Raw genomic sequence first — 11,606 nt, 5'->3', positions numbered from 1 at the left:
CCCCCCCCACCCAAAAAAAAAAAACCTACCACCGCCAATACAACAGTGCCCAAGTGATAAGTTTTTTGCCTTTTTAATGCTTAACTGGCATAGAGAGTCTTTATAGGATTTATAGGCTATGAGATGCCCTAGAGTAGTAGAGTTTACATATGAAATGTCAGAAGGCTCCTAGAAATATAAGGGCCCGTGGTACTGACTGGAGAACTTCTCTAGTTTTCTAGACAAATATGGATGAGGGGTGGCAAAGTGCTAAGAACTTAGACTGAGCTGAGACAAGATCAACTCAATCCATCAAACAGGGATTTCATTTGTGGGGATTGTTAGGTATTATTTTTGTATGCTTGTGAGTGCTTCACAATGAGATCTTTTCAAGTACATCTGTACATTTGTCTAATTTTTCAGTTCTTTATAGTACAAGACACTTTAAAAACTTTGTTACCTTAAATTACGAGAATAGCACTAATAACTGGGTTCAAAATGCAAAATTCTAGGCATTGTTTGGTTACAATTTTTTTTTTTTTTAATAGTCAGGTTTGTTATCCATCACAGCTTAAGCAAATCAATGGAGACTTACTACCAGGTTTGAGTGTCCTTTGGAACTTTCTTTTAGTTATGTACAATGTACTCTTCCTTTCTTTAACTTTCTGTCACAGGAAAGTGGTCGAGCTGGAAGAGATGGACTTCCTTCAGAATGTGTACTTTACTTTAGGCCTGCTGACGTTCCCAGACAGGTAAAATTCTATGCATATTCCTGCTTTCCTTGTGAGCTTATTATCTCACTTTCTTGCTGTGTTTAAACTTTGTTAGAGTTCAATGGTCTTCTATGAAAATTCTGGATTAAAAAACCTTTACAGCACAGTAAGATATTGTCAGGTAACATTTTCATATTTTTTCCCTGTGCCGTTGACTTTTACCAAAATATTATGCTTCTGGTGTGAATATATTCATGAATCCCCTTTCTTTACTGTGGATAGCTTGATCATGCATAAACACATACATGCATTTTTTCCTTTGACTGTTGGTATGGATTGAGAAGGGAACCGATAACCATAACAATGTTATTAAAACCAAACCATGTATCAACCCATGAAAAGTTAAGGCTCAACTGTGGGTCATGAGTTAAAACCATTGGTTTGTTAATAATATCAAAATGTTTTTGGAAAAACTGCATGTTTTTTTGTAAGACATGAAGCACTAGTCAAATCTATACTATATTTTCAAATCAAAGCAAATGTTGATTTATTTATTTTTTATTTTCCCAAATTGTAGTGATTTTAGTCCCCGGAATGATTGAGCTTTTAACTATCAAGTATTAGCTGCAATTCTTACAACCTTAAGCTATGGTATCATAACAAGTAAAAAGTTGTGGGTTTGAATTCCAGGCAAGAAGCAATGCGCTGAAAATAATTAAAAATAAAAGCTTGTATCCTCATCAATAGGAATTTTATTGAGGCAGAACACATAATTCAATACTTTGTTGGAAAACTAATAGTGGAAGAATCAATGTCAAATTCTCATCTCATGGTAAAAAGAACAGTTCAAACAAAGTACCATAACAAAGTACCATGAGATAAGAATTTGACAAATTACAAATGCCTGGTATTAAAATGTCAAATAATTGGCATATAATTGTCACAAAAATTGGGGTTTTTCACCATTAATCCATAAATAAATATAAAGGCAATAGTGGAGACAATATTTCCTTAATCTCCAAGAAGATGAGAAAATATTCAGGAACATACTCTTAAAATGGGTAAATGGTGCATTACTAGCTAGTTTAATGTAGTTTTCAAAAGTGTGATTGATTCTCTTGGCAAAGACAACCTAAAAATGCTCCATCACAATTTTGAGCATTGTAGTCTCTCAAAGTTATTGCATTATGCTTGAATCAAATATAGCTACGTTAAGAGTTCCATGAAAAAATAAGAGAGAATATATATGTTTATAAGGTCATGGGTTAGACTAGTTAATTGATAGGATTCAGTTTTCTAGTGTGGTTTGGCCCATGTGCATTATAGCCCAGTTGAGTGACCTTTGTCCAATCTTAGATTATAATATGGTATCAGAGTTTGTCCGGTCCACTTTGTGTTCACCTAGTTGTCTACCCGTGGTATTGGTGGCCCCAAGCTTTCGTCTCAGGGGGAGGGTCTAATCCCAAGCTCGCTTGTTCGGTCCACTTTGGTAGCGTCTTGAGCTTTCGTTTCAGGGTTGGGTTTAACCAAATTTCAAGTGGTCTACCGGTTAGATTCAAAATGGCTTAGTTGTCCACTTAAGGGAGAGTGTTAAGAATCCCACATTGAAAAAATAAGAGAGAATATATGGGTTTATAAGGTCATGGGTTAGACTAGTTAATTGATTGGATTCAATCTTTTAGTGTGGTTTGACCCATGTACGTTATAGCACAGTTGAGTGACCTTGACCCAATCTTATATTATAACAAGCTATAATTACTAACATTATACAATTTAATAGAGTTTTATATTATATTTTATTATTATTTTTTTTAATGGAGTGTGTGTATATTTTACAAATCTAGCAATGTTATGAGGCATCCAATACACTGCATCAAAAGCCGAAGGAAACTAGGAGCTAATATTGTGCTATCCGCCTATCCAGTAGCAGTAGTTTACTTGAGCATGGTGTCATACTTTAATTCTTAATAACTATGGTGTCTTACTTGCAGTCTAAAAGAGAGTGTCGCCGAAGTGCCTTCTTCCGGCATTTTGCTGAAGCTTTACAAGATTGCAATGGTTCGACTTTCCTGCAAAACACACAATTTGCTGATGTTATAAGTTGAGAGTCTAAACTTTTTTTTTTTTTTTTTTTTAAATATTCAGGAATGTGTGACAACTGTGCTTTCTCATGTGAGGTGAAAGAATTGGATGTCTCTGGTACATTGGTTTGACTTTATGATAAGGAAATAAGTCAAGATTTGCAGCATAATTCATGGGATTAAAGCAGAAATTAGGGGAAGACAAATCACCTGAATTATGCTATTTACTTATTTATTCATAGTAATATTATGCTGCAAAATTTGACTGATTTCCTTGTCACTTTATATGTAATTTTGTTGTGTTCTGTTTATTAGAAGTATCCCATAACCACAACAAATAAATAAATAAAATAAATTATTGCTTGTTAGTGCAAAAAGTTCTAGTGCGTCCTGGAAAGTGCTATTGCATGCAATATGGAATAAGAGAACATATTGTGTTTATAAAGCTTGACTTACTAAATGAACATTCAAAGCTCTCTCTTTTTCATTTCTCTCTCTTCATCCTGGTCACTTGCTAAGGTTGCGGCCACCCTGGTCTCTTGCTTTGGCCATTATGATGTCTCATAGCCTTAATCCTAGATTTTCTATCTTCTCTTAATGCTTTGGCCTTCCAAGTGTATATGCAAGCTAATAGTGTTACTGATTCCTTAGCTTCATTTGGTTGTAATCTTCATTCAGCTTTGTTGTTAATGGATCTAACATATATGGATGAGGTTGACCTTTAGTCTTAATGGACGGGTATGGATCTACCTAACCTCTGCTTATTCAAAGGAAAAAAAAAAAAGTAAAATGAATATTCCAACAGCTATAGCTCTACTTTTCAATCTGATACCAAAATTTCCTTCTAGCATATGCCCCTGTTAGGCTTTGAGGGGATGAGGTTGAGCTATGTTGTAGAGCTAATAGTAATGGCCTTTTGGTTACAGTATTGTCTTTTCTTTTTCTTATCTTCTTTCCAATTCTTTTAATTTTCCTTCTTTTCTATGTAGAACACTACAACTCATTAATATTTTTTCCAAATTTTAAAATAGGCTTTCTTGAATTCTATAAATTGAAATCAAGGTTTCTCTCGTTGATGCACTATTTTGAGCTTAATATAGATTTAAATGTACAGGTCATGCAAAACTTATTGTTTCTTTTGTCCAAGAAGTGCAAGAAACAGATCAGAGGGTGACAATGTTGCAGTTGGTGGAAAAAGTTAAGGGTTTGCTCAATGGTATAGGTTAGTTGTTTTGCCACTGATAATCCTTTCTTCATATCATTCATTCAAGAAGAGAAATAAAAACTAAAAAGAAACTTTTCTGTGGGGTGACCTCTAATCATTTATCCATAGCTGAAGAAGCATCTAGAGCATATAATTTCCTCATCCCTCTCCACACTAAATTTTTTCGAGTATTCTCTACAAGTAATAAAAACCTTACCACCCATCAGTAGCTGTTGTGTACATATCATATTTAAAGGGGTTACTGGTAGTATGTTTAGATGGATTCATTTGCACTGACTACAAAATTTCACATCTTTGCTTTTATGCAAGATTCTTTATAACCACATCTTAGATTTAGTGTTATTGTGATCAGTTCCCGAGCTAAAAAGAGATGAGCTGGAGCAAGTTGTGATTCAGCTTATAGTAGACCATGTTTTGGTAAGGAGACAGCTTTTCTTTACTTTTATTTTTCATACTCTTATTATGGTACCAAAATTCAATGAAGAAACAATTTGTTGTGGGCCCGGAAACTTGAGAACGCGTCACTGGGCGGTGAAAGGGACTTGAGGGAAGAGCCAGGGGAATGGGGGTGGGTGTTTTTCTCCCTATGGTTGAACAAGGCTAGGAAACAGAGAAATAGAATGAATAAAATGAAGAATACTGGAGTTCTTCTTCTCCCTAATGTCATCAAGACAAATTCAAATTCAAATTTCAAAATTGATGTCCTAAACTCAAGCCTTAAGCCCCCTTAAATACTAAAGGTGGCAACAGTAATAAACAGACATTAGCATAAGAATAGGAAAAAAGAAAACAAACCTAACAGCTAAAATTTGAAAAAAGGAAATGAGCTAGTATAAATACTTCATGCAACAGGTGGTTTGTTGCGTCTATGATATGTTCTTCCAATGAATGCAGCACAATTGTATTGACCTATTATTTCTCAGTTTGCAATACTAGAATAACAAATACATTATATGATCAAAAGATTCCCAAATGTATGGTCTTTTTTTTTTTTTCCTTCTTTCCTGATATGCTCTGAATTTTGATGGAAAACAATAAGGTATTGACTGAAATCAAGAATAAAGACTAAATTTGAGATTGCTTTTAACTAATTAATCTAAATGGGGCTTTGTTAAATGTTAAATTTAAATTTATTATTGTAGTAAAGCAACAGCTACTGATTTTTGTTATAATAATATCACTTGATGAGAAAATTTCCTATAAAATCCTTTCTGTCAATAATAGTAATGATGTGTGTCTGTGTATAAGCTTGAGAAAATGTTACTGTGTTTATTTTGGTGCATGAAGTGATATATTAACAAGAAATGCTTGCTAGAGGTTTCTTTGCCTCTTTCTAAATAAAATGTTTTTCTTTAATATTTAAGACAGTAAAAATATGTGAGAGGTCAGATTATGTGAAATGGTGAGATTCCTGCATTGGTTGAAGAAACATAATTTATTGCTGTTCCGACAGCAGACTTCAGAATCTAGCAAAATCTATTATTTCATATATTGTGCTCTATACGGAGAAAATAATAAATGTTTGCCCCTAACTTTTGAATTTAATCAGTTTAATCTCAAATTATCAAAAAATTTGTCAATTTTCACAAGTTTGCCCCTAACTTTGGAAGATGGTCAGTTTTTTGGAGCTATGTGGCCAAGACTTGGGTATATGGGTCATGGAAGACTGGAGGAGTTAAATTTTGGGTAAGTTGATTAAGTTTTGGATAACATGAGATGAGAAAGACTGAATCAAAACATCAAGGACCATTTAGTCAAATCTTTAGAAAACATTGGGCAGATCCATCATTAACCAATATTTTATATGTTGCTCCAGAATTAGGACATAGCCCAATGACAGAAACAAGAAGACATACTTTCTATTGTTCCACCCAATAATGTTCCCGCTACTATACAAGACATCTGGATTACAGATTCACATTTTCCCCTGTTATATATTGAATATATAGAATCTTTATAGATTAGGCAGTCTTAGGGTTTTTTGGTAGGTAGGCATATGGAAACTTGTTTCCTTATTTGGTGTCTTCTAGCTTATATATATAGGGTTAGGTTGTGTATTCTCTTTGGAGTAGTATGTACAGAATATTCATACTCATGAAGTATTCTCTTTACTCTCATAACATGGTATTAGAGCCATTACAATAAAAAAAATAAATAAATAAAAATTTCCCACTCTATTGACGTCACTACTTGCCAAGGGAGGAGCGCCGGTGTCCAGCGACTAGATCTGGAATTTTCGAGGCTGTTCTGGACAGCGCGTGAGGCTCACGTGCCGCCGCTACCTGCTGCCACTCGCCTCACGCTCCGGTGCGTGAGGGCTTTTTGGCCACCGAAAAATTTTCCGTCGACTGTTCCTGGGTCGCCTAAGTCTGTGTGTCTTGGTTCTGGACTTAGTTTGGACCATTGCCTTTTGCTTTCCGGTCAGGTTGTATCGTAGACCTTCAGGTTCCTATTATTGTTGCTTTGTGATCTGTTTTTTTTCTTCTTGGGTATGGCTGAATATTAATCTGATATATCTCCTAAGTCGGTCCTAATATCTGCTGATGAGTTTGTTGAGTTTTCTTGGTATCAAGCTTCTCTAAAGCGTTCATCATCTTCGGTTATTGTTCTTGCCAACTCAGGTACCAACACTTCTTGCCTTCTCTCATCCTCTTCCAAATAGATCATAGACTCAGGAGCCACAGATCATATGACAGGTAACTCTAGTCTTTTTTCCAAATTTTCTCCGCATACACATCTCCCGTCACCTTAGCAGATGGATCCACCTCCCATGTCCTTGGGTCTGGTGCTATTTTGCCTGTCCCCTCGCTCCCCTTGTCATCTGTCTTGAGTTTGCCTAACTTCTCGTTCAATTTAATTTCGGTCAGCCAACTTACTCTTGCTTTAACTTGTTGTGTTACATTATTTCCTGACCATTGTCTTTTTCAAGATCTTACAACAAAGAGGGTTATTGGTAAGGGGCATATGTCTGGGGGTCTCTACATTCTTGACACCACAAGGCTAGAGTCGGTGACCTGTTCTAGTGTTGTCACCCCTTTTGATGCTCATTGTCGTTTGGGCCATCATTCTCTTCTATTGTTAAAGACATTGTGTCCTCAGTTTCGGAGTTTGTCCTCTTTACCTTGTGAGTCATGTGAGTTTTCTAAGCACCATCGCGTGCATTTGAGTCCTAGAGTCCACAAATGTACGATTGCTCCTTTTGAGTTAGTACATTCTGATGTATGGGGACCGTGTTCGATGACCTCTAAATTTGGGTTTAAGTATTTTGTTACATTTGTTGATTTTTCTCGTATGACGTGGTTATATCTGATGGAAAGTCGTTCTGAAATATTTGGTTTGTTTTGTGGGTTTTGTGCTGAAATTGAAACCCAATTTGGGGTGCCCGTTAAAATCTTACGCAGTGATAATGCTAAGGAATATTTTTCATTCCCTTTTGCCTCTTATATGCTTCAGAAGGGTATGCTACATTAGTCATCTTGTGTCGACAGTTGACACACCTTCCCAAAATGGGGTGGCTGAGCGCAAAAATAGACATCTCCTCGAGACTGCGAGGGCCTTGCTGTTTCAGAAGGGGGTTCCCAAGTAGTTTTAGATTGATAATGTTTCCATAGCCTGTTTGTTAATCAATCTCATGCCCTCCACGGTCTTGAATGGGAAAACTCCTTTCCATTGTCTTTATCCATCAAAGCCTTTGTTCCATATTGACCCTTGTGTATTTGATTGTGCATGTTTTGTTCGGGATGTTCATCCCAATGTCACCAAGTTAGATCCAAAGTCTTTAAAGTGTTCTTAGTTATTCTCGTGTGCAAAAGGGGTACAAATGTTACTATCCTAAATTTAATAGGTACCTTGTATCCATTGATGTGAGTTTTCACGAGGACATTCTTTTCTTCCCTTCCTCTCCAGATGTTATCTGTAAGGGGGAGGAGTATGACATTTTGATGTATACGGTCACATCCTATGTTCCTACCCCTCCCGTCCTACAGGTATATTCTCGTCGGCCTTGTCATAATGCACCCATTCCAGGTCTGCCTCTTGTTACTCCTCCCGATTCGGTGCTAGGTTCGCCTCCTGTTACTCCTCCTGATTCGGTGCTAGGCCTCCTGACTCGGTGCTAGGTCCGCCTCCTGTTACTCCTCCTGATTTGATGCCAGCACAATGCCCTATTGCCACCTCTTCGTTGTCCGATCTAGTCTTGGATGGTGACCGTCCAATTGCTCACCAGCTTTTTGTTCTTTCATGGCTTCTCTTGATTCTATTTCTGTTCCAAAAACTGTTAAAGAAGCTTTGTCCCATCCTGGGTGGCGCGATGCCATGATTGAAGAGATGAATGCTCTGGATTGTAGTGGTACTTGAGAATTGGTTACACTACCTGCCAATAAGAGGCCTATTGGTTGTAAATGGGTGTTTGCTGTCAAGGTTAATTCTGATGGGTCTATTGCTCGTCTGAAAGCCTATCTTGTGACTAAGGGATATGCCCAAATTTATGGGATTGATTGTTCTGACACCTTTTCTCCTGTGGCTAAGCTTACCTTTGTTAGGTTGCTCATTTCGATGGATGTCACTTATGATTAGCCTCTACATCAACTTGATATCAAGAATACCTTTTTGCATGAAGATTTTCACGAAGAAGTATATATGGAGCAACCTCTTGGGTTTGTTGCTCAGGGGGAGTCAGGGAAAGTATGCCGACTTCGCCGATCACTATATGGGTTAAAACAAAGCCCTCGTGCTTCACTGATGTTGGTTGGCAGGATCTAAAGAGGATCGAAGATCAACAATTGGCTATTGTGTTTTCTTTGGAGGTAATCTGGTTTCGTGGAAGAGCAGAAAGCAGAATGTGTGGTTTCTCGTTCAAGTGCAGAGTCTGAATATAGAGCAATGGCACTGATAGGGAATATACTCCGAGTGTACCGCCCCACAAATCGTATGCATATGTCCAGCGTATTATGCAACGTATTATCCGGTACTTAGCCCTATATAAGGGAATTTAACCCTACATACAAAGGACTTTTGGATCCTCCCTTCTTCTCTCTTGAAATTATCCAAGAAGCAATGTTCACTCTTTCTAGAACTATTCAAGAACAATGAATAAAAGGGCTGCCTTTGGCTAAATTCTTGCACCTATTTCCATACTTTGCTTATATTGCTATACATTGTGATTACATGAAGGCAATTTGTACTATCAGGCACAATCAACATGTGAAGTGATGTGGATAAACAACCTCCTGAATGAATCTGGGGTGTGTTTGGTTCGCACATAGAAATCGGAATAGGAATGAGTATCAAATACTTGGTAATTGTAATGGGTTTTGGTGAAAGTATTTTACATGTTTGGTAGTAGGGTGGAATGGAATGATTATTAATAGTTGGGGAAGCAATTGAGGAGGAAGGGGATGAAACCCTTATTTTATTAGGGAATGAGTTTTACAATTAAGGGGGTAATCAAAACGCATAGTAGTGTTCTAAAAACCTGTCAACCAAACAATAACAATGACTTTGATACCTATTCTTTATAGCTAAACCTGCCAACCAAAGACACCACTGGTTTCCAAGCTCCAATCCCTGCAAAACTTTGGTGTGATAATCAAGCTGCTCTCCATATTGCATCCAACCCGGTATTCCATGAATGAACCAAACACATAGAGATCGACTGCCACTTCGTTTGTGAAAAGATACAGCAAGATTTAATATCCATGGGATTTGTGAAGACTGGAGAACAATTATGGGACCTATTCACAAAGGCCCTTAATGGCACTTGAGTTAGTTATTTGTGTAACAAATTGGGCATGATTAATATCTATGCTCCAACTTGAGGGGGAGTGTTATGAAATATATATTGAATATATAGAATATCTATAGATTAGGCAGTCTTAGGATTTTTGGTAGATAGGCATATGAAATATTCTTTCTCTTCTTTCTTTTTTAAAGTCACGATCGTTTCAATTCGGTGTTTCGTTGGTGTCTTCTAGCTTATATATATAAGGCTAGGTTGTGTATTCTCTTTGGAGTAGTATGTACTCATGAAGTATTCTCTTTACTCTCATAACAGCCCCCTACACCCCCATTCTGCTCTTTATTATAACAGGCTGACCAGATATTTCCACATTTACCACTTCCATGCAGAAAGAAGAATTTCAGCATACTGCTTATGCTACGAATGCTTATGTCAAAGTAGGACCACTTGCAAAGCAATTATTGCAAGGTAAAAACTACTTGTCTTTCTAAATTACTTAATTACATAAACATGGCAAACTAAAGGAACAGGACTGAATAGCTTTCAGTAACTGTATATTTTTTTGGCCTGCTGTATTTGTAATTGATAGTATATATCATTTATATGCTGCAGAAGAAATTTACCTTCATAAGCCACACACACTCTTACTGACTTTGTTTATGAATAAGCATATCATGTGTTAATAATTATATAAGCCAAACCTCAATTTTAAGGCCTTCAACCCTACTGTGTTTTAGTTTTATCTGTTTTTTTTACTACCTGTCAGGGGAGAAAGTTATTAAGCTTGAAGTTTCTAATAAACAAGTGGGTAGCTCAAATTTCATAAAATCATCCAAAAGAAGCAGATCTTCTGGATTGGAATCTATGCTTGATGAACTACGAAAGGAACTCGCTGCCATCCACGGATCAATGTTTCCACACTCTGTATTATCAACACAACAGATGTGCACTATTAGTATGCAGAAACCAGATTCAGTGGAAGAGGTGCATTACCAGAAAATTTCCAATTCACTACATGCTAAAAAGAATGATAATAATGCCTGAATAAGTAAAATGACTGTTTGGTTCCCTTCTTGACAGTGAACTTTTTATTGTTTATACACCAATTCTTCCTGAGGTGTACCAATCCATGTCATCAAATGTGAATGATCTTCCTAACACAATGATGTATATTCAACTTCTGCAGTTGGAGAAGATAATTGGAAAATTGAAGGTTGAGAAATATGGAAGCAGAATTCTTCAAGAAATAAAAAGTTACGAGTCCAAGCCTGAAGCTGTGGAAAGTGTAGATGGTGAACAGGGTGCTTCAAAAAAATTGAAAAGTGGAAAAAAAGCTTTAGTAGTCATTGAGAGCAGTGAAGAAGAGCTGTGAACCATGAACTGTACTGACTGAGGGCGAAGAGACTTTTAAAAGCAAAGCTACACTTTATTTTATTTTAGTTGTGTTTGCATTATCAGCAGAGTATATATAGATGGCTTTGGTAATGGCTCGAAACTGTAGCAATTGGTCTTTGCTAGTTCTCTCAGACTATGGGATTTCATTTGGTATACCACGGTTCATGTCTCACCATGACCCACATTTACCGAATGCATTGGTGGGAAACTGACTTAAATAGGAAGAAATTTAAACTTGTGGATAAAAATATGAAACTTTTTTTGACAACTTTTAAAAAAAAAAAAAAAAAAAAAAAACATTTCTGACCCAAGGAAAATGTGTTTTTGGTGTTGACTATACCAAAAATGCATTAAAACATTATACGGTTATAACCCAAAGTTTGAAATTATTTATTTATTTTTGACCAAACACATTTCTCAAATGTGTTTTAGTAACATAGCTTATGAGTCAATTTTGATTGATTTGATTACTATTG

The 11,606-nt window shown here is 36.5% G+C and overlaps 1 protein-coding gene across 13 annotated transcripts in view; it reads left to right on the top strand.

Annotated features, from left to right (window-relative positions):
* The window catches only part of LOC116022627 (mediator of RNA polymerase II transcription subunit 34), a 29,080-nt gene extending 17,795 nt beyond the window's left edge, over window positions 1-11,285 (top strand). For 6 of the 13 annotated variants that reach the window (XM_031263397.1, XM_031263393.1, XM_031263399.1 and 3 more), the window contains 10 exons: window positions 528-580; window positions 654-731; window positions 808-873; window positions 2,684-2,750; window positions 2,838-2,891; window positions 3,888-3,995; window positions 4,351-4,415; window positions 10,125-10,203; window positions 10,502-10,719; window positions 10,922-11,285. In XM_031263397.1, coding sequence (XP_031119257.1) covers window positions 528-580; window positions 654-731; window positions 808-873; window positions 2,684-2,750; window positions 2,838-2,891; window positions 3,888-3,995; window positions 4,351-4,415; window positions 10,125-10,203; window positions 10,502-10,719; window positions 10,922-11,107 — 974 coding nt within the window. In that variant the 3' untranslated portion in view covers window positions 11,108-11,285. Of the gene's footprint in view, window positions 1-527; window positions 581-653; window positions 732-807; window positions 874-2,683; window positions 2,793-2,837; window positions 2,892-3,887; window positions 3,996-4,350; window positions 4,416-5,608; window positions 5,685-6,619; window positions 6,949-10,124; window positions 10,204-10,501; window positions 10,720-10,921 lie in introns of those variants that run through there. The other 7 variants (XM_031263401.1, XM_031263395.1, XM_031263394.1 and 4 more) reach the window with 7 other exon arrangements.
* The last annotated feature ends 321 nt before the right edge of the window (window positions 11,286-11,606 follow it).

This window comes from Ipomoea triloba, chromosome 6 (genome assembly GCF_003576645.1).
Source record: "Ipomoea triloba cultivar NCNSP0323 chromosome 6, ASM357664v1".
NCBI classification, from domain to species: Eukaryota; Viridiplantae; Streptophyta; class Magnoliopsida; order Solanales; family Convolvulaceae; genus Ipomoea; species Ipomoea triloba.
The sequence above is the reverse complement of the archived record's forward strand: the minus strand, read 5'-3'. Positions and strand labels throughout refer to the sequence as shown.